Source organism: Actinia tenebrosa, unplaced genomic scaffold (genome assembly GCF_029948245.1).
Source record: "Actinia tenebrosa isolate PJP-AT-01 unplaced genomic scaffold, QUT_ActTen_1.0 PGA_scaffold7__59_contigs__length_16204524, whole genome shotgun sequence".
Classification (NCBI taxonomy): Eukaryota; Metazoa; Cnidaria; class Anthozoa; order Actiniaria; family Actiniidae; genus Actinia; species Actinia tenebrosa.
Window position 1 is genome coordinate 14,792,551 of NW_028292584.1, and position 24,730 is coordinate 14,817,280.

The following is a 24,730-nucleotide window of genomic DNA, read 5'->3' on the forward strand; positions in this document are numbered from 1 at the left end:
TAGCAATGATATGCTTGTGATAGTTCATAATCTGGTTGGTAAGACTCTCGGCCAGCTCACTGTACTGACGGTGAAGAACAGCAAATGGACGCCTGGTGAACAATAACAAAAACACCAACAACAATAATAATAAATAATCATGATTAAGCAAGTCGGTGGCTTGGTTGGTTAGTCTACTGCCTGCTAAGCAAGAGGGTCTATAGTTTGATGGTCAGTTGTGTATTGACTGTCACGCAAACCTGATTAGCCAATCACAATCAAGCAAACCTGATTAACCAATCACAATCAAGCACACCTGACTAACCAATCCCAATAAAGAAAACCTAATTGACCAATCACAATCAAGCACACCTGACTAACCAATCCCAATAAGGCAAACCTAATTGACCAATCACAATCATTATACCTTGGCTCTGTTCCAATCACCTCTTCATAGTGGGCCAAACGATTCCTAACGAACACAGAACTGCTAAGCAAAACATATAAGGCCTGTATGTTGCATTTCTTAGGGAAATCCGCGATAATCTGGAAAAATTGAAAGAATATATTTTAGCTATCATTTATGAACTTATTCCCGTTTGGGGTATTTTGTTATACTCAAGGGAATGACACGTGGTCTGAAATGGGAAAACCTCACGTGTCAATCTCTTGAGAATAGGATTATTTGTTTTGGTTGTATCCACATTCTCGTGTCTTCTCAAGCACAACCGTGACAAACAAAGAAATGATACTCAAGGAAATGACGCGTGGTCTGAAATGGGAAAGCATCATGTGAAACCACGTGTCAATCTCTTGTGAATAAGATAATTTGTTTGAATTGTATCCATATTCATTTGTCTTCTCATAGTGCACAACCATTAAACAAAGAAATTATACTCTAGGGAATGACACATGGTCTGAAATAGGTAGACAAGGTGAGGAAGCATTAAATTACTCCATTTTTGGGGGGTTTAATTTTTCATGTATATGGTCAAATCCTATCGATAAATAAACAAATGATACTCAAGGGAATGAGAGGTGTTCTGAAAATAGCAAAGGCGAAGAAATTCTCAGCTTTTGATTGGTTTAGACTGGAAGTGTTTCCGACACTGTTACCTTGACTACGCTTGAAAAATAAGTCTTGAGACAAGAATCCAAAGTGTCTACAAATGAGGACCTAACGACCTGGAAAAGCTTGCCTCCATCAAAACTAGCTAGTGGTAATACATCGTCCGCTCTGGACATTATAATTGAACAGCTCTGTTAAATCCAAAAACAAATTATGCATAAATAAAATAAAGATGTATAATAAGTCAGACAATCAATTATCAGAGCATACAATACAAAGGAACAAAGCCTCTTTTAAGAAAAAAACTCACTTTTTCTCAATATAATAGACTACTTGCATGTGACATCAAAGAAGCTCAATTTGGAGGTCAAAACAAAAGAATGTGAATCTCCTAAAAATTAGAAACCTATTGTTATGTCCTCCAAATTAGCTGCATTCAGACGTGCTGCGAGGGGTCTATATTCTGAACAAAACATGGCTGATATCAGCTAACCTTTGCAATGCATTTAGGGTAATCCTCTTGTCCTCCTACAAGCTCATCTAAGGTGAAACAAAGTATATCAGGTGCATGAGTTAGGGAAGAAAATGAGGATGGAAGATAAGAGAGATGGATGGATGGGTGGATAGATAATAGGTGGATAGATGGGTGGACTGGCATAGATGGGTGGGTGGGTGCGTGGACCAATGGAGAATGGTAGGCCGATTGATCAATGGAGGGATAGATGGATGGATGAACGGTTGGATGAATAAAGGATGGACGGACGGACAGACACATGGATGGATAAATAGCAAACTAATAGACCCCTTGCATGTGACGTCAAAGCAGCTCAATTCGGAAAACAAAACAAAAGAATTTCAATCTCATGAGAATTGGAAATCTATTGTTATGTCCTCCAAATTAAGCTGCGTTGGGACATGCTGCAAGGGGTCTATAGAACAATATCTAAATTGATTCCATGTTATGTACAGTGAGTCAGGCGATAATCAGACATACCTTTAAGATGTATAACCTGTAACCCATTAGTGGTGGCGTAAATCTTATTCTCTTCCTCCAGGGATGAGTCACAGCCCAACTTGATGGTCTCAGTGACAGCTGAGGATATCCTTGAAATGACATGCTTGAATTCATCTCGCCAGGCCCACACTGATGAAGCATGATGGGAAGAGCTGGGTGGTGCTGGGAAGTCACTTTTACCTACACCTAAAGAATGAACATTGACATGATTGTACATGATTGACCTGGTTAGCTCAGTTGGTAAGAGCGTCGGTCTGTTGTGCGGGAGGTCGTGGTTCAAGCCTCGGCCGGACCAACACTCAGGGTCTTAAAATAACTGAGGAGAAGGTGCTGCCTTTATAATAATATCTGCAAATGGTTAGACCTTCAAGTCTTCTCGGACAAGGACTTTAAACCGTAGGCCCTGTCTCCCAACCCTTCCTAACCTACAGTAAATGAGGGACATAAAAGAACCTGTTGAATTATTCGTATAAGAGTAGGGGATTGTCTACTGGTTCAACAGCCTATCCCAATCTGGAGGCATTAATACTAACTTACTAACAAGTCACTCACGATTGTAGCTGCACAGCTGCACAGCTGCTACTAGCGCCTAAATACGCAGCCCGTAAAGTCCTCAACTGATCATGATTGTGAAGCGCATTGAGACCATGTAAAATGCGCTATATAAGAACCCCGTTATTATTATTGTATTACAAGCAGCAGTTCTCATGAAACTTGACTCGAGCATAGCTGCTTGAAATGCTACAGTTCTGTCTCATCTGGTTCTCATTTTGGCAACTAGTTCACAGGCTAGGTTCTCATCGATGTGTAGTTCAAGCTTGAAACCATTTTAAACTATTTCCTTGTTTTTAGATCTTTTTCTTTTTCTTTTACAAATCATTCATAAATTTTCATTGACTGTCCTCTTATTGATCATCGATCTTAAAATGCTCAAAACTTTACAGTGAAACCACTCACTGTACTCGTGTCCCCACTCAAGTTTTGAATAGGTTTGAATAGGATAGGATAGGATAGGATAGGATAGGATAGGATAGGATAGGATAGGATAGGATAGGATAGGATAGGATAGGATAGGATAGGATAGGATAGGATAGGATAGGATAGGATAGGATAGGATAGGATAGAATAGAATCTTTTTTTGAAAGAATCACCTGTGTATTTATACTAAAACAATTAGTTGCCTCAGTCTCAGTGATTATCGGGGAATATTTACCTCGCCGCTCGAAGACTCGCATCTCGGTAAATATTCCCCGATAATCATTTCGCCTTCGCCGAGTAATTGTTAAATTTTTTTTTTTTTTTTTTTGGGTACATAGTTAAAAGCATTGAGTCTGAGTGCTAAGTTTGAACATTTTTTTAAGACATCATCTATGATCAATAAGAGGACAGTCTTGAATGGAAATCTATGAGCGATTTGTTAAATTTCTTACCAAATGGAGCAGGCATTGGGTTGGGCCATGCTTCAAGTACTGGAAGATCTTTGCTGGATTTGTGGGTAAGTTTGGGCAACTGGGTCTTTCCACTTCCAGTCACGTTAGAAACAACTGGCTTGAGCACATTAGGTGTGATTCCTATGGAAATAAAAAATGCAAATTTGTTTATTTAATTTGATACGTCACCAGGATGCTTCTCAAGCTAAGGTGTTTTTTTTTTCTTTTTTTTTTTCTTTTCAATTTTATGATTATACATAGGACGTTTTTATATAATTTTTATATTTATTTATATTTAACAATTATTCGCCGAAGGCGAAGTGAATATTGAGGAATAATAACTGAAACGAAGTTAAGGTTATCATTCCTGATATTTACTGGGCCTGAGGCAAATAATTGTTTTAGTATAAATACACAGGTGATTCTTTCAAAAAAAAAGAAGATAAAAGACATATTTTTTTCCGGTAACAGCAACAAAGCGTGATTATCGTGTGATAATCTGAGTTTCTCGACCAATCAGAGCGCGAGATTTTCAATAATCACCTGTGTATTTATACTAAAGCTATTTATTTAGGTTTTTGCTACAAAGAGTACAAAATTATTTTAAATATTTGCGGTCATGCTGAGTGATGCACAAATTCTCACTGTCTGATTGATTAACTAGTAAAAAATAAGTTGAGTGGCCACAGTTAGGCAAGTCACACCGTGTAAAACATGTGTCATATCGACAATGTATCTCAAACTAATAAATACATAATAATTAATAATAATTAATCCATTTCTCAGAATATTAAACTTTCAGTCTTTATAGCTTCTATAATTCTTACTGCATACATAATTAGTGTGTCAGGTAGGAATTTAGCAGCCCCCCATATATGGACATTGGAGCTTGCGCAATGCGGTGTAATGCTTTGTGACCCCTCCATATGTGAGCTCCACACCCAGATCCTTGAATCATTCCGTCGGAAGCTGCCTAAGGAGAGAGTAGAATATTTACCCCACCCACCTCCCCTGGTGGTGGTTGACGACGCATCTCATGCTTTTTGCATGCTCATTGCCAGCAGTCGCGGTCACCTTCCATATCTTAATTTCCGTGGCTTAGTAATGAGTATGCAGTGAGGATAAAATACTATGTTCTATAGTACTGGATAATAGCACTGGATAATTAAAAATCAGTCACCTTTGCAATTTTTCTCCAATACTTTGATCACCATCATCTCCAGACTAACAGTTGCTAGGAAACAGAGTTTGTAAACAATCAAGTCATCGCCATGGATACTCATGCTGGAGGTGCTTCTACTTGAACCTCGTCTCTCAGCAATGCTTTTCTTCTCTTCACGATACAACTGTAAGACTGACCTCAGCTCTAGCATATACTTCTCTAAATAAATCTCATAAATCACTTTGAATGTCATTTCCTTGGAGCGAAGTTCATTCCCTTCTAAAATCTTCATGTCTTGAGTAATCATCATCTCAATGGCTCGGCTAAGCTTTGCAAGGGCTATAGCATTAGCAGGGGCATCTTTGTACTGCATGACAAGGCTGGTCTCAATCCCTGAGATGAGATCTGGATTAATAGAGTAGTTCTCGACCATTCGTCGACGAAAAAGAAGATAGTTCTCCCAGACAAAGTCCAGAGGAGACAAGAATAACAGCCTCTGGATCAGTTCTTGTCTTCTTTTTTCATTTAATAAGCTAAGATTTTCATCTTGTTGAAGCTTTAAGCTACCCATGATTTTCCAGAGGCCAGCATTAAACTTATTTCGGATTTTTTCCCACAAAATTTTTGTCTCCAATTCATCTGGATTAACATCGCTACCCTGGTTGTGAAGTTTTTCACTTGGCATCAGTGCAAATGGAAGGATCATTCCTTGTTCAGAGGCAAACTTAACCAATTCATGTAAAATTGCTTCCTCAAGACCTGGGTTTCTTTCAAGAGCCTGAATCTAGAAGTTAAAATGAAAACAGTATATTCTGGAAGCAGGGTTCAGGGCTCGAAATAGCCTGCCAATGGCCAAATGACAGACCAAATTTCAAGTTTGGCAGGCGAAAATAAGAATGCACTGCCAAATAAATAATAAAATAGCATGCAAAATTCACTGGAATGACCTCCTTTTACCATGCTCCTTTACCATGGCAGGCTAAAAAAAGTTTCTATTTCAAGCCCTGGGGTTGCCATGCCTCTCACTGCTGTAGATTATAGACTCACCACTGACATATTGTATTTTTAAAGTGACTGCCTACTTTTGGAAATTGATTTAAGCTTTTTTTAAAACTTCGATTTTCTGAATTGAAATTTAATGCTGATTCTAAATCTTGTAAGAAAAATAGGGTGTCCCGAGCTCGTTTTCGAGATAATCAGCATATGATGGAAGCCTACGCACAAGCTTTTGGAGTAAAAATTGCGCCACCAGAAGTGATTAGAAAAAAATTAAGATTAATAAGATAATAGTTATTTGCAGACTATATGATTGCACGAACAAAGGCTAGTCAATCCTTCTACAAAAATACATGGATATTTTCGACAAAAAGACAGAGAGATACATTGATTTGTCATATTTTGTAGTTTCAGTGCTCTTAAAAAATCTCATAAAGTCGAACAAAAATCCCTACAAAAATCTATTTTTTCACGTGTTCCTGATTTAAACTTTTCCTAAAATGTTGATATGACCTAGATTTTTAGGAGTTTTTTCGAATGATCTATCAAAAAATATAGAGTCCCATGCAAAATTTGAGGGTTTTGCCCCGTTGAAGCTCAAAACGCGTATGGTTCTTCAATAAAATCTTGTAGATTTTTCAGCGGTTTCTGAGCGCGCGCGCATCGTGGGCTCAAATCAAACGTTCAAAAGTAGGCAGCCACCTTAAGCAGAGCTGCTGTTGGTTCTCTCCTGGGATGCAAGGGTTTTTCTTTGGGGTTCTCAATTTTCCAGAAGAATGAAAGCCAGAGAACTGGAGAGAAACCCTCAAAGCACAGGAAAGAACCAACAAGCAACTATTGAAGTCTCTTAAAACTCCAGTATATACCACATATACACTGTAGTTTTAAGAGTCGTCAATATACTCACATGTGATGCCGAGTTTAACAATCAAACCTGAGACCCCAGAGATGAGATGCCACTAAGGTGCACTGCTGAAAGGTGGCCAGTGCATTAGCACCTCACACTAATCTCTCTAGTCATTTTGCCTTTAATTTCTCTATATTGTGCCAATAGCCTTGCAATCAAGATAACCTTGAACAAGGTCCACAACACTATTATCCATTAGCTGTCAATCAAGTCAACTCACCACATTATTCAAGAAGCAGTTCAACACCATTGGTTCAGAGTCACAGACGTGATTATTGAATTCAGGGCCGGTTAGCAGTGAAATGGCTTCCTTGGAGCTGCGCAGATTTGTTAAATCCTGGTCTGGGTTCAGAGATTCATTACACATGGACGTTAGATTACTCAATTCTTTCTGAAGACTGAAAATAAATAAAAACTTGTTGTGACGAGCAGCACCATAAAAATGAATAAAATCTCTTTATTTAGTGTCTAGTCGTTCTAGCGCTTTTGCACTAATTGGGAACGATTAGCATATTAGGAAAATTAATTGCACAATCTTGAGTACAATTCCAAAGTTATAGGTATGAGTGATGACAAGTCCAATTTGAGAACTTTAAAACATCAGTCGTAACTATAAATTCCGAATTGTACGAGAACATTATGCAATTTTTTGTTTATTTTACATTCAAAAAAAATCAAGGTATTTAATTGGGACTCTACAACGTACAATTTGGGATCTAAATTTAATTACTCCTCTTGTCCAATCAGAATCGAGTAATTTTATTGAGTGTATTATAAAATCATTAATGAAGAAGGGGTGGGGAAGGGAAGTGAGAGGGTAGGAAGAAAGCTCTTGGCCAGGGTCTTCATAACATACCTTTCCTCTACCCTAACTCGCATGAATATGAGGTAGTAAAAGACAAAGTAGAATATAATATTAATGCACCATTTTCCATACATTGGTTCACTGGTCAAACACAAAGCATTCAGTCGAGGTTGCAAGGTTCAAATTTGAATAATCCTTTGAAAGTACCTTGGCAACTCACTTGAGCACTTTGTGTTTGACCAGTGAACCAAAGTATGGAAAATGGCGAATAAGAACACAACCAGGTTAAGAAACACAAAAAGAACGAAAAACAATATGACGAAGGAAAAATAATTTGAAAAAATTAAAGCAAATTTTGGATCGAAAATAACTCTGAGTCTTGTTTTTGTAAAACTAATTCAACTAATAGCACTATCGACGTCGTAAAACGTAAAAATTGTTATAAATTGTACCCACCTTGCAGCATTTTCGTCTAAACGACCATCAATCTCACTTATAGCGCTTTTGATTGAATCAAGATCCACCACCATTTTCCCCAAGCCACTGATCAACAGAGAAAGATGAGAAAAAGACTCATATTCCTCCATCATAAAACAGCTTTAGCGATAAAGAAACCTAAATCTATACCAATAGATTATATGTTTACAAATTTGAAGGTTATTTTTGCGTTTTAGGGGTTTTTTGGAGTTAAAAAAATCATCATTTTTCGAGGTTTTTTCTTGAGTTTTTTTCTCATTTGCCGGATATTTATTTACAAAAAACAATCTGGGGAACTGGGTATGATTTTACCATATTAGGACATTGTGACCTTATATGGGTTTTGAGGCCGCCAGCTGTTCATAATACAAAGGTAACCCAAAGTGAAGGTTTTGACGATTTGGAAGGAAAAAAAAATGAATGAATGAGAATGAGATGAAATGAAATGAAAAACAGTCCACAGAATATATATCTGTAAACGATATTCAGGTATTGACATATTTTTTTAATTTTTTCTACTTCTTTTCCCCCATTCCTTTCTTTCTTTTTTTCCTTTTTTTTTTTACCCTTTCTTTATAACTTGTTTTCCGTTTTCTTTAATCCTAGTTCTTTTCTTTGTTTTTTTTTTTAGTTGTTTCATTTTTCTTTCCTCCTTCCTTTCTTCCTTTCCTTCTTTTTCTTTTTCTTTTTTTTTTTTTCTTTTTTTTTTTTTTTTTTTTTTTTCCTTCTGAATGTCTTTCGTTTAATTTATTCGGTTTCTTTCTTTCTTTTTTCTTTCTTTCTTTTTTTCTTTCTTTCTTTCATTCTTTCTTTCTTTTTTGTTTCTTTCTTTCTCTCTCTCTCTCTCTCTCTTTCTTTCTTTCATTCATTCTTTCTTTCTTTCTTTCTTTCTTTCTTTCTTTCTTTCTTTCTTTCTTGCTTGCTTGCTTGCTTGCTTGCTTGCTTGCTTGCTTGCTTGCTTGCTTGCTTGCTTGCTTGCTTGCTTGCTTGCTTGCTTGCTTGCTTGCTTGCTTGCTTTCTTTCTTTCTTCCTTCCTTCCTTTCTTGCTTTCTTTCTTTCTTTCTTCCTTCCTTCCTCTCCTAGCCCGCGTACAGCCGTAACGGTTATTTCTAGGAAATTAAACCGGCTATACGCAGGCTATTCTCTCCTGGCTTTCTTGACTGCTCGCTCAGTTAACGTTCCTTCATCCGTTCGGCACGTATTAATGGAAAGTTTTATTAGCATGTATAGGTTAACTCGTGTTTTAGATTGATAACAGCTCTGAGATCGCAGACTGACATAGTGTCATTTAGGTTTACCACAGGGGCGGGTCCAGGAATTTGTTCAGGGGAGGGTGCTGCACACAAAATTAATCCAAGGAGGGGTGCATCCCTTAGAATAAAAGGGGGAAAACATTATTTTGTATTGATTATATTCATAGTAGGGGCACAAAGTCGAACCAGGGAGGGGTGCGCACCCCCTGCACCCCTCCCCTGGATCCGCCACTGTACCATGCCTTAAACAGAACAGAATTATCCACTTCCCATACCGACATTTCCTTTTTTTTCGCTTAGAGTTGAGTTCATATCTAGTGGAAGTTTTTACCCTTGAGGCTTAACGAAAGTTCAAGCATTCAGCATTAATATGATAACTTAGGGATTTCGTCTTGAAATAAAGATACCTTACCTTACCTTACCTTACCTTACCTTACCTTACCTTACCTTACCTTACCTTACCTTACCTTACCTTACCTTACCTTACCTTACCTTACCTTACCTTACCTTACCTTACCTTACCTTACCTTACCTTACCTTACCTTACCTTACCTTACCTTACCTTACCTTACCTTACCTTACCTTACCTTACCTTACCTTACCTTACCTTACCTTACCTTACCTTACCCATTTGTAAAACTTAACATATGCAACAATCACTTGACAGTTAAAAATAGAAATATTACGAATTGTAAGCATCGCGGAAAAGAAATGTTTTTAAGAGTTTTTTTTTAAAGTGATCAAAATTAGTACATTTTAATTTCTCTTGGTAAAGTGTAAGTTCCATAGACTGGCTGAAAGTATATGAAATATTCGCAGGGTATTGATAATACGATACTAAAAATTCACTACAAAGGTAGTAGCCCAAGTAAAGTATTTACGGTTTTGACGATTTGAAAAGAAAAAGAAAAAAATGAATGAAAATGAGATGAAATGAAAAACAGTTTCCAGAACGCATATCTGTAAACGTTATTCAGGTATTGACATATTTTTTTCTTTTTTCTACTTCTTTTCCCCCAATATTTCTTTAATAGTCGCAGCCAAGAGAAAATTCAGTTAGTTCATATTCTCTTGTCGCAGTGTATTGATAATACAATACTAATATTTCTGAAATGATGCCGAACCTAAAGTCTAGTATAAACTGAGAGTGTACATTTTCTTTCTTTATTTATTGATTTTTTTTTTTTTTAATAAATTTTCAGTTATAATAGGATAACGATTTGACTTTGACTGTACTTTACAGTGGGCGTTTTAATTTGTTCCGTGTTAGGTTCTATAATTTGTTGGTAAAGTTTTAATTATATAACGTTCGCGATAATAGATCAAAGCATCTGTCCGATGACTTAAAATTCAGAATATATTTCGAGGCTTTTATAGCCGTATGGTAACGAAGGTGTGGTTAAAACAAGTGGAACGTGTGGCTCACAAAATATATAGTTTCAGTTTTAAAACATTTTAGCTAGAGAACTATTTAAGAGCCACTATTTTGCACCGATTTGTCGAGCATCAGGGCCGTAACTAAGGGGGAGCACAGGGTGCACGTGCACCCCCCCCCCCCCCCCCATAAAAGCTTAAGGTCCGCTCAACCATCTCCTTTTTTTTTTTTTTTTTTCGTATACATCCAAGACATCTTCAGTTTTAGTCTTAATTTTGTATAGATTTACTAGCTAGTTAAGTATACGTTTGATTGATGAACGCAACTACAAAAGACGGAATCCTTCGATTCATTACACTCAGTCGTACTTTTCGCTTGATTTTAACCTTTTAAGATATTTAAAATGAACCTCTGTCTTGAGAAAAAAACACACACACACACATAAAGATCTTTGAATTCTGATTCTCCGCGTTTACAACATATTTTGGTAGATATTGTTCTTCTTCGAGTACTAATGCATCAATGAAGAGGGTTTTTTCCCCCGAGAATTTTCTCAGCTTTTGTTACTATAATGGCTCGTTTTTAACTCCTTATTGCTCATTGTAGTTTCACCTCCGGCTTCCAATGATATGATTTCAATAATGTTTTCTTTTTTTCTTTTCTTTTTTTTTTTTTTTTTTTCGAGTGGTTTTGTTCCTCCACGTAGTTGATGAAGTGAATTTCATTGGCAGTAATGGAAGAATACTTTTAATTTTTCTGAACGCTGCACGTATTTTGCCGACACCGTAATTTTTTCACTCTATTTTTCTGCGTTTTTCTGCCCGAGTCACGAAGCAAAATTAAATTCGATTTTAATTAACTTGACAAAGAACAACTGAATAGATCTTTTCTAATGTCACTGCATATCTTATATGAGAAATTTCATTTCACTTAACATCATCAATATTTATTTTCGTTATATGAGAATTCGAGCACAAATAATCGTGACGTAAATATATACATAGTAAGTTGACCATCTGGTTGCCTATGCTGTAGTTTCAGGATCGACTCCGTTAAGCTGATGCTTCTGATCTCCTCTGCTTCAAGCACAAGAGCTTTATAAAAACAAAACTACGTTTTCATGGAAAATTTAACTGAAAATGGAAGTCTATGGAATTCAAACCTGCAAGATCAGTGCTTTCTTTTTGAGATGGTCGAAAGTCCCCAAGGCTTTATGTATCCGATTCACATTGTCACCGCTTTACTCAATGGCATATTTGCTGTTGTAACTACTATGGGAAATTCCCTTGTAATCTACGTTATATGGAAGAACATATCTCTTCATACGCCTTCGAATGTTCTCCTTTGTTGCCTCGCATTTTCTGACTTAGCCGTTGGCCTTCTTGCTCAACCTGCATTTGTTGCTCATAAAATTGGCAAACTTATACACAACTTTCGCCTATATTGTCTCACACGAGTCACTCTGGAAACTGTCGGGCAAATATGTGCTGGCGTATCGACTCTGACTTTGGCAGCGATAAGCGTTGAACGATATCTTGCTCTCCGGTTTAGCTTACGGTACAACGTCATTGTTACTAACATGCGTGTCTTTATGGTCGTCGGCTTGTTTTGGGTTGTCTTCACAGTCTCAACAATTTCAAAACTGTTTGTTGAAAAAATAAACAGTTTACATTCTTTCTTTCTGTTTAGTGTTACTCTATCTAGTTTTGGTGTTATTTCTGTGTCCTGTGTCTTCGTTTTTCGCTGTGTTGTGAGACACCAAAAGAGAATCAATTCTGAACAAATTCCTGGGTCAATAGAACAACAAGATTTCACTTCTAAGCGATCTTCATTCAGCTTGTTACGATATAAGAAGGCAACTTTAACTATGGCCTATGTTTTAGGCATTTATTTGCTTTTCTATCTTCCGTTCATCGGGGGTAATGATAGCTCGCAAATTTTATGGCTACACACAGATTACCAAAGCTGCTTATGTTTGTACTTCGACTTTGATATTTTTAAACTCCTCAGCTAATCCACTAATTTATTGTTGGCGAATCAAAGAAATACGAATACCTGTAAAGATAATTTTAAAGAAATTGTTTTCTTCTCATACTCCAGTGACGAACTTTGAACCAACAAGCAATGGAGTGGGAGCTATTAATTTAAGTAGAAACTACGTATACTATGTCCAAGATCAGTCAGAAACAAGGAACTAAAAAAAAAACTAAATAAGTTTCTGAGTGCATTTGACTGCATATATGAAAATATTGCTATATAGAACTAATTAATGGTAAACCGGAATATGTATGTGTTTCTGTTAACAATTCATGTAAATGAACCGTTATTTAAGAGTAACATGAACGTGCAAGAAATTCAGTTAGAATTATATAGAAACTTTTTTTAATAACTGAATATAATCATAAGTTTATCTGTCCATATTCATTGTCCTTTATGTCTGTGTGTCACGTAGGGCTGGAGTATACTCCTTAATTATTAACCAAATATTACTCAAAATTGTAAATATGAAATATGATAATAAAAAGCTCAAATTATTGAAGCAGGTGGGGTTTTTCCAACTGTTCTGTTATATCAATGACGTTGTTCTTTTGTTTTGTTTTGTTTTGTTTGTTTGTTTTTTTTGTTTTGTTTTTTTTCCGTTTTTTCGTTGCTTTTTTTTTGTTTTTTGTTGTTTTTTTTTTGTTTTTTTGTTTTTGTTTTTGTTTTTGTTTTTTTTGTTTATAAACTAGTTCTTCTTTTCATTGGAGCATAACAAATTGTTTTTTCGTTAATTGTTTTCCTAGCTCCTTATTTTATTCATGATTGCTTTTAACGTGCAATTTCTGGTATTCTGAGACTTTCAAGTCCCAGCTGAGCTAATAAAAAATGGAGGTAGAGAGTCAAGAAGAAGACAAACGGGTGATGTTGTGTCAAAAATTAGAGTTCTATTCAATGAATAATATGAATAAAAGTTGCCCTACGCAAACACATTATCCTTGCTTACCAAAACTGAACTATATCTCATTTCAATCTAAAAACCTAACAATATGGCAGATCTCAAGGTTAATTTGAGACCTCGATTTTATAGACAGACTCTCAACGTAAACAATGTTGATGCTTCTAGAGTTTTTCCACTGAAAAAGTTAGCTCTACTAAGTACACTGCTATTTTTAAAAACCTCTTAAACTTGTCGGATTTTCGGCTTCAAATTAGAGAAAAAAGTTATTGTATTTAAAAGTAGCATAATTTGCATCAGTTTTCGTGATTAATAAGCCATTTAATCTGATTGAGGCGATAAGATTCAAGGTAAAGAAAGCTCTTCATTCAAACGGTCATTTTCGATTATCTCGCTACTGGCAATATTTACAAAAAATAAGATGCATGACAGCTTGCAGACAAAGAAATTAATATTTCACCTTCGTTAAACAAATAGTCTAAGATCGTCTAGTATGTAAATATATATTGAAAAGGGTCCTAAAGTTTGAAGTACTTAGCGCTGACGATGAGAATGAGGGTCAGATATTAATCAAAATAGGCAGATTAAGATTTCCTTTTTTTTCTTTCCCGCAAACGGCAAATGTGACCACGTTTTCCTCGTTTCCCTGCATTTCACTTTACCTTTTGCACACCTTCTCACCAAAGACAAGTATTCTTTTGTTTATCTAGTACTTGGAGATTTTTGCGATTCCTTTTCACTGTTTTTAAAGAAATTTTTAATGCTTTATTTTATCACTTAGAGTTTATCATTATTCTTATTTTGTTGTTGTTATAATGATTTAAATTTTTGTTAGGGTGCACTTAATTTGGAGCCAAACTCTGTTGTGCTTACCCCTTCCATGATAGCTTAGTAACTTATAATTATAATTGTCTTGGATAAAGCTATGTAAATAAATAAACTGACTTTTCACATTTCCCGTAAACGAGAATCTTAAACTCTCTGATATAGTTACTACACTCTATAGGTTTTAACCTTGGAAACGATCGGAAAGCTGAAACAAAATACTAATTTACATACACATATTTCAAAAAACGTTGTTGACACCAACGACGATAGGCAACAGGCGATAGGCAACAGGCGATAGGCAACAGGCGATAGGCAACAGGCGATAGGCAACAGGCGATAGGCAACAGGCGATAGGCAACAGGCGATAGGCAACAGGCGATAGGCAACAGGCGATAGGCAACAGGCGATAGGCAACAGGCGATAGGCAACAGGCGATAGGCAACAGGCGATAGGCAACAGGCGATAGGCAACAGGCGATAGGCAACAGGCGATAGGCAACAGGCGATAGGAGATAGGCCATTCCAAGATCCAAGAATAACTGGAATGACTTGTGTTTCTGTTTCTTATTCTCGTCAAGAACATGGACCCTAGCGTTGAGACTGATTCCATGTTCTTTGTATTCAACGAAACCGTTTCCATTTTGGCGATGACACTGACGTTGAAATAGGTGTATTATAGAGAACTTATGCCTCGAGAAATGAGAATCAAAATTTTAAAATTAAAATAGAAACCTTGTATGATATATGGATAATATGCGGATATTTATTAACAATTATTTATTATTTAAGGCGAAGTGATTATTGGTGAGATGTTTACCGCATCAGTGAGCCTGAGGGGAATAAACATAATCTTAGATATGAATATCAGAGATAAGATGAAATTCGGGATTAATTTTAAAACCTTTTTGTAAAATTTCCGCTCTGCCTTTGGGAAAAAGAGCAATAGTTATCGTCTCAGAGTCACCGGTCGCTCGACCAATCACAGCACGATGAGAAATTCATATTGATGGGTTGCAAGCATTCCCAAGAGAGTCAAAAGACAAAAGCATGGCGGCCATTGTGGTGCAGTTAACAATGGATGCTAATGAGAAATCTTTCGTTAAATGGCACCAACATGGCCGCGATGACGTAACGTGCAATCGAAGAATAATTCATACAAATAATTCTACACATTTATAAAAGACATATGGATGATATACGGGCAAAAAATAAAAAAAAGTAAAAGTAAAAAACAGTGAAAAACACGTAAAAAACAGTAAAAAACAGTTCGACTGCTCGGTCCTTTTCCTTCTAGTTCATCAATGCTCTTCTTTAGTATGACGATCTCAAACTTTTGTGTCAGTATTCCCATCGCGGGTGTTCCTCAAAGGTCAATACTTGGTCCATCCCTCAGTTGTGTTTTATTTCTGATCGATTTTCTCAGAACTTCTCCTCTTTTTCGTTCATCGGTTTTGTTATTCTAATGCGTAAACGCTCTCAAACTTCTGTCTCAGTCTATCCTTACGGGCGTTCCTCCGAGTTCAAGACTTGGTCCATCCCTTTTGGTTTTATTTCCAAACGATCTTTTCGGAATCCCCATACTGTCGATGATACTATGATTTTTATTTCAGTCAGGAATATTAAGTTATCTTCTGAACAAAATGTGAAGATGTGATGATCTCACACATTTTCTCCCTTCTAGAGAAACTAGAGGAAAGTTTTACTCTCGTTCACGTGACGTATACATGTTCTCGTCCAATAAAAAATGGAGTTCTCTAATTATTCCACATTCCTTTTTTATCGTGATAGAAATGATAAAACCCTGGAACTCGTTGCTTGTCGATCTCGATGCCACTGGATAGGACTCTGTCTACCATTTCCCAATCTTCTCCTCCCCACTTGTTAGTGAATTCTTTAACGTTCATTCCTCCGAAGTTGTCCCAGTCTGACTTGTATATGGCTGTCAAAAACGAAAAATAATTAAAAAATAGGATAGGAACGAGCAAACAAGCAGGCAGACGATGAGCAAGAGGTTAAAAAAGGCCGAGAGCTAAAAAGATTGTAGTGAAGAGCAACAACTTCACGTCCAATATTTAAAAAAATCTAATTTGCTTTTTGCATTTCATCATTCAAAGAATTATATTGCCTACCAAAAATCCCAAATCCAAGTGATTCCCAATATCCACTAAGGCAAACATGCTTGGTTCTTGGTCTACCACAGGAATGCAGCCTGAATAAAATAGGAGCGAAAGCCAGTATCCCTTGAAATGTGTGCTAGAAAGAATTAAAAAAAACAACTTTAAACAGGAAACGGTTATTCAGGGTACTAATGTATTACCTTACGGTTCTATACACCATGATGTTTGTTATACAATTATTTAATTTTGACCTGAAGGAAAGATTTGAGGCTGGCTATGTGCAGGGTTGGGTGGTTGATTAATTGGGTGCTACAGTGGTTTGGATGGATGGGTGGAGGGGTGGAGGGGTGGAGGAGTGGTTAGTTGATGGTAGGATGGTATGGTGGTCGGGCGGTGGTTGGATGGTTGGGTGGGTACATGGTAGTTTAGTTAGGTGGTTGGTTAGCGTTTGTTGGTCAGATCTAATTAAAATCGGTTAAAATAATACACAATATACAATACATACATCTTTATTCACATTTCCTTTTATGTTACACTACATTAAATTATATATTTAGATCATTGAAAAGAAAGAATACATATTTGGTCAAATAAATAAAGCTAAATTTAAGTTGTAATGAAAGGAAATGCCTATCGTATATTTTCTCGTGTATTAGTTGTGTTCGATGTATATATGTGTCTTCGTGATTTGAAAACGGTACCACCAACGGTACCAACTGTACCAACGGTACCAATGGTAAGCCCTGAAACAGGGGGGGTGTAAGATTTGGTGTCTTATGAATATTTATGTTTACCAAAGGGTGACAACTTATAATATGAACACGCAAGCTTTACCAAAGGGTGACCAATTGAACTGATTGACGCGTGCTGAATTTTGATGACTTTGATATTGAATTCGTGAATCTTGCATATTAATTACTTTCACCAACTGTACCGATGGTAAACCAGCTTTTACCATCCGTATCAGTTCGTGTACTCTGGACATGTATGGAGCCTAAATAAACCGTATAGTTTCCTAGTTAGACCCTAGTCATATTTTGTGTCAATTTGATGTAGGCAACAAACACGAAAAAAAGAGATTAGATAATATACAAACAGTCGACAAGCAACGATTACAACAACTGTCAACCCGGTCATGTATTAGATGGTACATAAAACTGCTTCAGTAATAGGTGCTGCTTAAGTTTTTTTTGAAAGCGAAGGAACTAAGGTCTTTGATTTCTTTTGGAATTTGCTGCCAATAATCGATTCCTAAAGCTGATGTTGTTTTTTACCAATGCTGGTTCTGAAACGTGCCTTGTAAAATATGAGTAAATACTATCTAGACTCACCTTTCTTATCTTGTCAAAGATATCTGGGCTGAGCTGTAAATGGAGGTCCATCAAGAGAACAATACCATTTGGATCTCTGACCCTAATGGCAGCAAGATTGATTGAAGCTGTCTTGTGAAATACTCCAGTTCGATTGATAACTTCATAATTCTTTATATCATATCTGAAATTTAGAAATACTCTTTTTAAACTTGGTAATATAAGCAAGGGTGGTGTGGGTGTAACGAACACCACTTGGTCATGAGCTCGATATTTCTGTACCATCCATGACGACACGAGTGAAAAATGTCTGCGCATGCTCTGAATCCGTATGCAAATTAGTCAAAACATAAGTAAATTGGACTTGACAAAATGCCAAAACTTAGTGTCCATGCTTGAAACTTAAGGCTAATTCTTTCATATTGTGTTTGTTAATACAGTATCTTGGTCTGACAAAAGTATACTCTTGAACTTTTTTGTATACTTGAAGATAACAAACATTTATTTTCTCACTCAAACTCTTCAAAATTCTTAGAAAACGTGCTGAAATGTACGCATGCACAAACGTTTTTCTCTAGTGTTGCCATGACTATATGTGAGTAAAGTTGCTTGTTGGTTCTCTCCGCCTGTGCTTCGAGGGTTTTTCGCTGGGTCAACTTCTAAATTCAATTCCATCTAACGTCAAATACTTTAGTCACATGTGATAGATCAATAAAAAGACTAAGGAGAAAGTGCTGCCTTTGCTCTAAAGATATTTACGAAAACCTTCACCGTCTCCAAGGGAGCACGGCAGACATAAATTTGTTGATTGGTCTTCCTGTGGTAATGGCGTATGCAGACCAATACGGTTATCCGCGAAAAATAGCGCGGGCTCAAGTAAATATTATCAAAGATGGCGGCGTACATAATATTGTGTCATTTATATCTATCATTCGTAATATTTGTTTACTTATGAGCCCGCGCGACTTTTAAGAAATCGTAATGATAAAAGGGTAAATTATACACCGTGAAAAGATGAAAAAACTTACTGACGTTTCGGACGCTAGTCCTTCGTCGGAGTAAAAGAGAAAGAGGTGGTAGAAAGGAGTGTATATATGATAGAATAAGACAAACAAAAAAAACAAAAAAAACAAAAAAACAAAAACAAAAACAATGAGGACAAGGTAGGCAAGGAAACAAAAACAAACAATCTAAATAAATTACCCTTTTATCATTACTGTTTCATTAGAAACACCGATGCAGTTCACACTAGTTTTTCGCTAGTTATCTCTTCTTTTTAAAAAACCGGTGCACGTCCATACCACAGGAAGAGCAATCAATTAAATTATATACCACAGGCAGACCAATCAACAAATTTATGTCTGTCGTGCTCCCTTGCTGTGTCTCAGCGGATGGGTCTTATTGAAAGACCTACAAACCCAAATTAAATATTGGGAACATTAGTCCACTTTTAACACTAGGCTACCTGCTAAATGAAATTAGTCTTTTTTCCTGTCACGAATCACTGAGCATTATGCACGAAGCCTTGCATTGAATCCTGCGTGTGCGTGACAAGCAAAGCATATTTCGGAAGTGGGCTATTTGCTATAACCACGTGGACAGGTTTTTTACACCACGTGACCGAAGTTCAGTCAAGTTTTACTCACGGGGGACGGGGTGTGAAAATCGTGTGCACGTTGCACAATATTGGCACAACGTGGAAGATCTGAAATGGTGCACTTGAGGCGAACATAACAGACGCTAAGAAAGCGATAAAAAATCACAACTGCATCGTTCTACTTAGTCTCCCCCACAGCCGCTTTCAGTGTCGTCACGCAACGCTTTCTCCCCTGACTAGCGGCTGCTTACCCGAGCACACTATTCCTTTCCTATGAATTAACCAATAACGGCTTAGTTCTCGAAAACCAGGAACCATTCGCGCCATATGGAAAACAAGATGCGTCGTTAGAGAAAGGCTTCGAGATAGCAGCTAAGAAATTTCGCATCAAACAGCCTTAATGATCACCAGAAGAACGCTATACGAAAGATTTTACAAGAAAAAAAAGATTTCTTTGAAAATCTGCCTACTGGATATGGGAAATCGTTCAAAAGAATAAAATATTGGCGCTCTAGAGCATAGCCCAGTAATTTCTTTCGAGACAAGCTAGAGTTTTTTTTGAATAACAGGAGTTCGAAGTTCTTGACATTTCATATAAACTGCTAACGCGACGTTAGAAGGTTGGCCATAAGATAACGCTTTAGCTAACGATTCGTGTTCACTTTGCACGACTTTTCTAACAGTGTGAACAAAACAAAACAACTCTTCTAACAGTATCAAATTGAGCTAATCCTCTCAGTATACGCGAAGTAAATACCAGAACTGTGAGCGTTACCCAGAAGTTTACAATGAATACCCGTGGAAGTCAACGGTGTGACAGTGTCAGATTTAAAAGTTATCTAGCCTTTTTGCGATTACACTGCATTCGTTGTTTAAAATAAGTGATCTGCGCGGCTCATCTTCTTCGTTTATTAAAAATACTGTCAGACTTTATGTTTGAATTCAATCTCTTAAATCTTGAGTCGTCTCGTTTAACTTCCATGAGTCTAAATTACGCTCTTTAAAAAAGTTTTCCAGTTTCTCTTTGCTTCTAATATTTTGGTACGAGCTCGTTAGCAAGTACAAACTCGAATTCACTATCGGCCGATAAAACAATGTCAATAGCTAAACTTATAAAGATATAAATCTTTTCTTTCATTTATGAACAAAGAAAACACTTAGTTCCGTCTCTAATAATTTGGGGGGGGGGGGGGGGGGGGCATCAAACATTCAACAAGAACGAATTCAATTTTAATTTCCCACAGATTTTCTCCAACTTCCACTCAAATGCGTCTTAGAAATATTTCTCTCGCGAATGTTTACAAGTTATCAAATTCGAAACGTTTTGATTAGTTCTTAAAACACAATGACACTTATCTGATTGGTTGAACACAAACAATAGGAAAGGAATGTTGTGCTCGGGTAAGCAGCCGCTAGTCAGGGGAGAAAGCGTTGCGTGACGACACTGAAAGCGGCTGTGGGGATGGAACGCCATAGACTACGTTCTACTAGGAAGAGTAGTAACTTCTCGTCCAATGTGATGGGTCTGACGTATCCCTTGCCGTGTACATTCGCGTTTGTGTGCAGCGAGCTTTTCACAAACTGCTCTATAACTTACCGTTGCATTTCATGACCAATATCAAGTCCTTCATTACCATAATCAACAATAATAACATTGATATACTTGTCTCTTGTCTCCTTTATCACACGTGAAACATCCTTGATAAAATGCAACACTCATACTGCTTGATTCTTGGCGTTAAGAACGATGTTAATCCACACCTTAGGATTCCAGCTGAGATCTTTAAGAATACAAAGGTCATGTTGGCTTTTATTTCGGAACATGAATTCAGAGACTCGTAGTAGTTTATTATCTTGGTGGCGTTTGAGAACCAGGTCGAGAAGGAACCGGTCTCCTCTTTTGTTATCGTGAACACTTTCTATGTGAACAATATCGACCAGTTTGAAGGTCCTAGGAAACGATGTACATTTTATGATTACTGTAAACAATTCTTTTCCGAAATACTACGACTGAGTTCTTTCGCTTTGTTAAATTTATTTTTTTCCCGCAGACACAAGGAAAAGATTTTTAATTAACGAGGGTGACATACATTACTGATAGCCCAGTAGTTTCCACTATAAACCGAATAATAAACCCAAACAAATGATCAAATAAACATAAAGTATGTTAAGAATCCCAACTGGCAAGGAGGCAAACCAGTTGGCTATTTACAAGCATGGTCGAGAAACTGAATCTGAACTAATCAGAAATCAGGACAAGTACAGTCTCAGTCAGTGGCCACACCGGGTTGCGAGACCGACGCTATGACCACTCGACCATGCTGTCTCCAATTTATACGCTGAACAGTTTTCAGTTTTATAAACACTAAGTGGATGCTGAGAGAAGTAATAGAAAGAATCTCTGCGCGCTCCTTAAGCTGTTTGCTCACTCCCTCTTTTGAAAACAAAACGCAAAACACAAAACAAGAAAACATGAGCAATCAGCGTAGAGCGCGAGCAGTATCTGCGTGCAGAAAAACAAACGCTCTAATGAATGATTGTAAAAATTGCATCAAAGACAAAGTGCTTATGCTGGGGCTCGGGGATCCCTTTCTCTTCGCAAACAGAACACATTCGAAGAGCTTACCCTGGAAATACTTTTTCATATCCACCCATGAATGATGTTACTACAGACTCGGCTTCTGTCTTGTCCATAAGTGCTGCTCCATTGAAATGCTCATCCCCATCAAACGTCTTCTTCTCCAAATTTGTATATCTCACGCTTCCAGTTCCATCATCAGGATAAATCTTTGGATAAAAAACGGTATAAACGCCAGAATATCGTTTATATTTCCTCCTTTTCATATGACTTGGCTCATATTTACATGTTGGAAAAGCTACCAACGAATAATTTCTTTCTATATAAGAAAGTCCTCGTACATTTTGCCTGTTAAATTGCTTATATTGAAGTGACTTGGTGTTACGTTCGGGCGGAAAAGATAGCCCAACGACTTGGTCTTCTTCATCAGAAATTAGAAGACTTGGTGAAGAATTATCAAAATGAGTGCATTGCGAGTCATTCCCAGACACATTGAAGTAATGAGAGAGATATCTGCCATCAATATTAGTGAAGAAGGGTTCTCCTGGTAGCATCCATTCGAGCCGTGTCTTAAAAACATCTCTCCCATAACCAATTCCTCTATTCAAAACCTTTAAAATCTCAAAATAGTATTTCTTGTCATGTTTAAGGAATATCCTTTTAGATTTGTGCAAGGAAGAGTTTCCAACGAAGTGAACTAATTCACCGATCTTGTTGCGTGTGGTGTAGGCTAGTTTAGTAGCGTTGTCTGGGCCGTTTGTGCTAAGCCAAAACTGGGCCATGAAGTAAGAATCCAAATAAAAAGAATAATATCCAGATACAGGAGGATGGAGATATCCCATGACTCTTAATCCAAACGAACTCCCTTCCACAATAATCTTCAATGCGTCTGCAATCTCCAAGTACGAGTGAACCGTTGGATGACAAGGAAAGAAAGGATGCTGTCTCAAGCTGTTAAAACTCAACGTACACATATCTCTCCAAATATCCATGTTAACCTTTCCATGTGGTACTCCAGCATCCTCAGCATGTTTATATTTCTTCTGCGAGAAACCTCCTTTATTTAGATGTCTTTTATGGTCTAGCACAGTATTCCAATTTTGGTTTTTGTTGCTAGAATGAATGCCCATTTGTCCGTAAAGAAAGACGAGGAAAGAAAGGAATGCAGTTACCAACAAAGCTCGCTGTGGCCTTCTGATTCTCACCAAATTCCACATCGTACCTGCTCGATAAATTATCGACCAATTTGGACAAATTCTTATCAGATCAGCCGGTATTTCCCTGTTCTAAATATGAAAGCAATAGAACATTACTTGAACCGTTAATCAATAAATCAGACGGTATTGTAAAGCGCACGCTTTTTCTAACTATCAAAGCAATAGATTATGATTATGGCAACACCTTCTCCTCTGTTATTTTAACTATTTCAACGAACGACCTCCCGCACAACAGATTGACGCTCTTACCAACTGAGCTAAACGAATGACAACACTTCAGCGAACCGTTGATAACTCTTAGTCGGTCCTAGAGTACCCAAATCTTTGGTTGGATTTTGTTCTGTTGATTAGAACACTGGCAAGCAATTCACAACTAATATGCAAATAAACTAGTATTTTGACATCTATTCTGCTGGTTTACATGACACGTTTTTCCAAAAATCTAAAATGACTCGAAAATATTCTCTTGTCTAAGTCATATTACATACACTGTATACTGGGATTCGTAAAATAGCTCAGGTTAATGTCAAATCGTTTCTAATTAACTACCTTCTTCAAAGAACTGTTCGATATGAAACCCTGCAAATCATATTCAAATACTTATTCATGTCCATGACTCATATTGTTGTACGGTTATTATTCCAACAAACAGTGGATTCATGAGTTTTGATGATATTTGTTGTTTTTTTTTCAATTATTCGTAGATACTATCTTTGTATGTCGTATTGGTATCCCGAAATTATCGTCTTCTTGGTGTTGTATCGTAATTTACTTATGCATTATGTGTAATATGTATGTGCATTATGGGTAATAAACCTGCGGGATTCAAAGCTAAGTACCAAAGCGTTGGCTTGTCTACCGAGTGTTGTTTATGAACAGCGCTAAAGTCAAGAGGCGGGAATGTGTTTACTTCTTAATACCTCTACACTATTAGAAAAAAATGTCATATTGTAAACGGTTTTATTGATGTAAAGTTAAACATTGGACGTTTTGCAATTGGTTGAGTTTAAAATCAGTTCTGAATTCGCTCTTCTTGGAAGTTTCGCTTGAGCTGGGCTCAAGAGGCTCGTTCTTCGCTTATTTATATGTGCCCTTCTAAAACAATCAACCACTCCGAGGACAGCAAAACCAACAGTCGTTAATACTTGTGACAAAAGTGGTACAAACATTGTTCATGTTCTACTCTGGATAGGATATTTTGTACGCCTTTTGCTGTTCATTAACAGAAAATGTACATTCATTTGTGCCAATAGTTGTATCAATAACGTGTAATATACTTTCATCAACACCACAAGTAGCATCATTAGCGTGGATCAATTTTCAATAACGATATTTGAATATGCGTGTACATTCATAGGCATCAATGGACAATCAATAGCGCGTTTGTACATGAGTCATATGCGCGGAATGTATTTTCTTGTGCATGTGCATAACTATTGGCACACATGAATGTACATTTTCTGTTAATGAACAGCAAAAGGTGTAGTAAGTCAAGCAGTTAACATCAAAAAACTGAACTGAGAACATCAAGAAGGCAAGACGACAAAGGATTGCTCTAGGTCACTACAGAAAGCAGTTGCTAATGGAAGGGTTCCAGAGAAATGTGGCAACCATCACTATCGCTAAATGTGATCAGTGGTTCAGATATATGCAAACGTATTTGCCACGATGTATAAATGGC

The 24,730-nt window shown here is 37.0% G+C and overlaps 1 protein-coding gene and 2 pseudogenes across 2 annotated transcripts in view; 1 reads left to right on the forward strand and 2 right to left on the reverse strand.

Moving 5' to 3' along the window:
- The window catches only part of LOC116305284 (uncharacterized protein KIAA0825), a 21,354-nt gene extending 12,945 nt beyond the window's left edge, over positions 1-8,409 (reverse strand). The window contains exons 1-9 of the mRNA XM_031715162.2: positions 7,820-8,409; positions 6,779-6,956; positions 4,674-5,439; positions 3,494-3,634; positions 2,043-2,249; positions 1,542-1,588; positions 1,096-1,239; positions 407-525; positions 1-92 (exon numbers count right to left, since the gene is read on the reverse strand). The exon at positions 1-92 is cut by the window's left edge and continues 59 nt beyond it. Coding sequence (XP_031571022.1) covers positions 1-92; positions 407-525; positions 1,096-1,239; positions 1,542-1,588; positions 2,043-2,249; positions 3,494-3,634; positions 4,674-5,439; positions 6,779-6,956; positions 7,820-7,953 — 1,828 coding nt within the window. The 5' untranslated portion in view covers positions 7,954-8,409. The remainder of the gene's footprint in view (positions 93-406; positions 526-1,095; positions 1,240-1,541; positions 1,589-2,042; positions 2,250-3,493; positions 3,635-4,673; positions 5,440-6,778; positions 6,957-7,819) is intronic.
- A 3,072-nt stretch (positions 8,410-11,481) lies between these two features.
- Positions 11,482-13,007, forward strand: LOC116305281 (adenosine receptor A3-like; annotated as a pseudogene).
- Positions 13,008-13,165: 158 nt separating this feature from the next.
- On the reverse strand, positions 13,166-23,410 carry LOC116305287 (uncharacterized; annotated as a pseudogene). Its single transcript, XR_016121726.1, has 6 exons — positions 23,299-23,410; positions 21,881-23,118; positions 20,852-21,205; positions 17,679-17,841; positions 16,360-16,483; positions 13,166-16,169 (listed from the first exon to the last, which is right to left on the reverse strand). The product of XR_016121726.1 is annotated as an uncharacterized LOC116305287 (transcript).
- Positions 23,411-24,730: the final 1,320 nt, after the last annotated feature.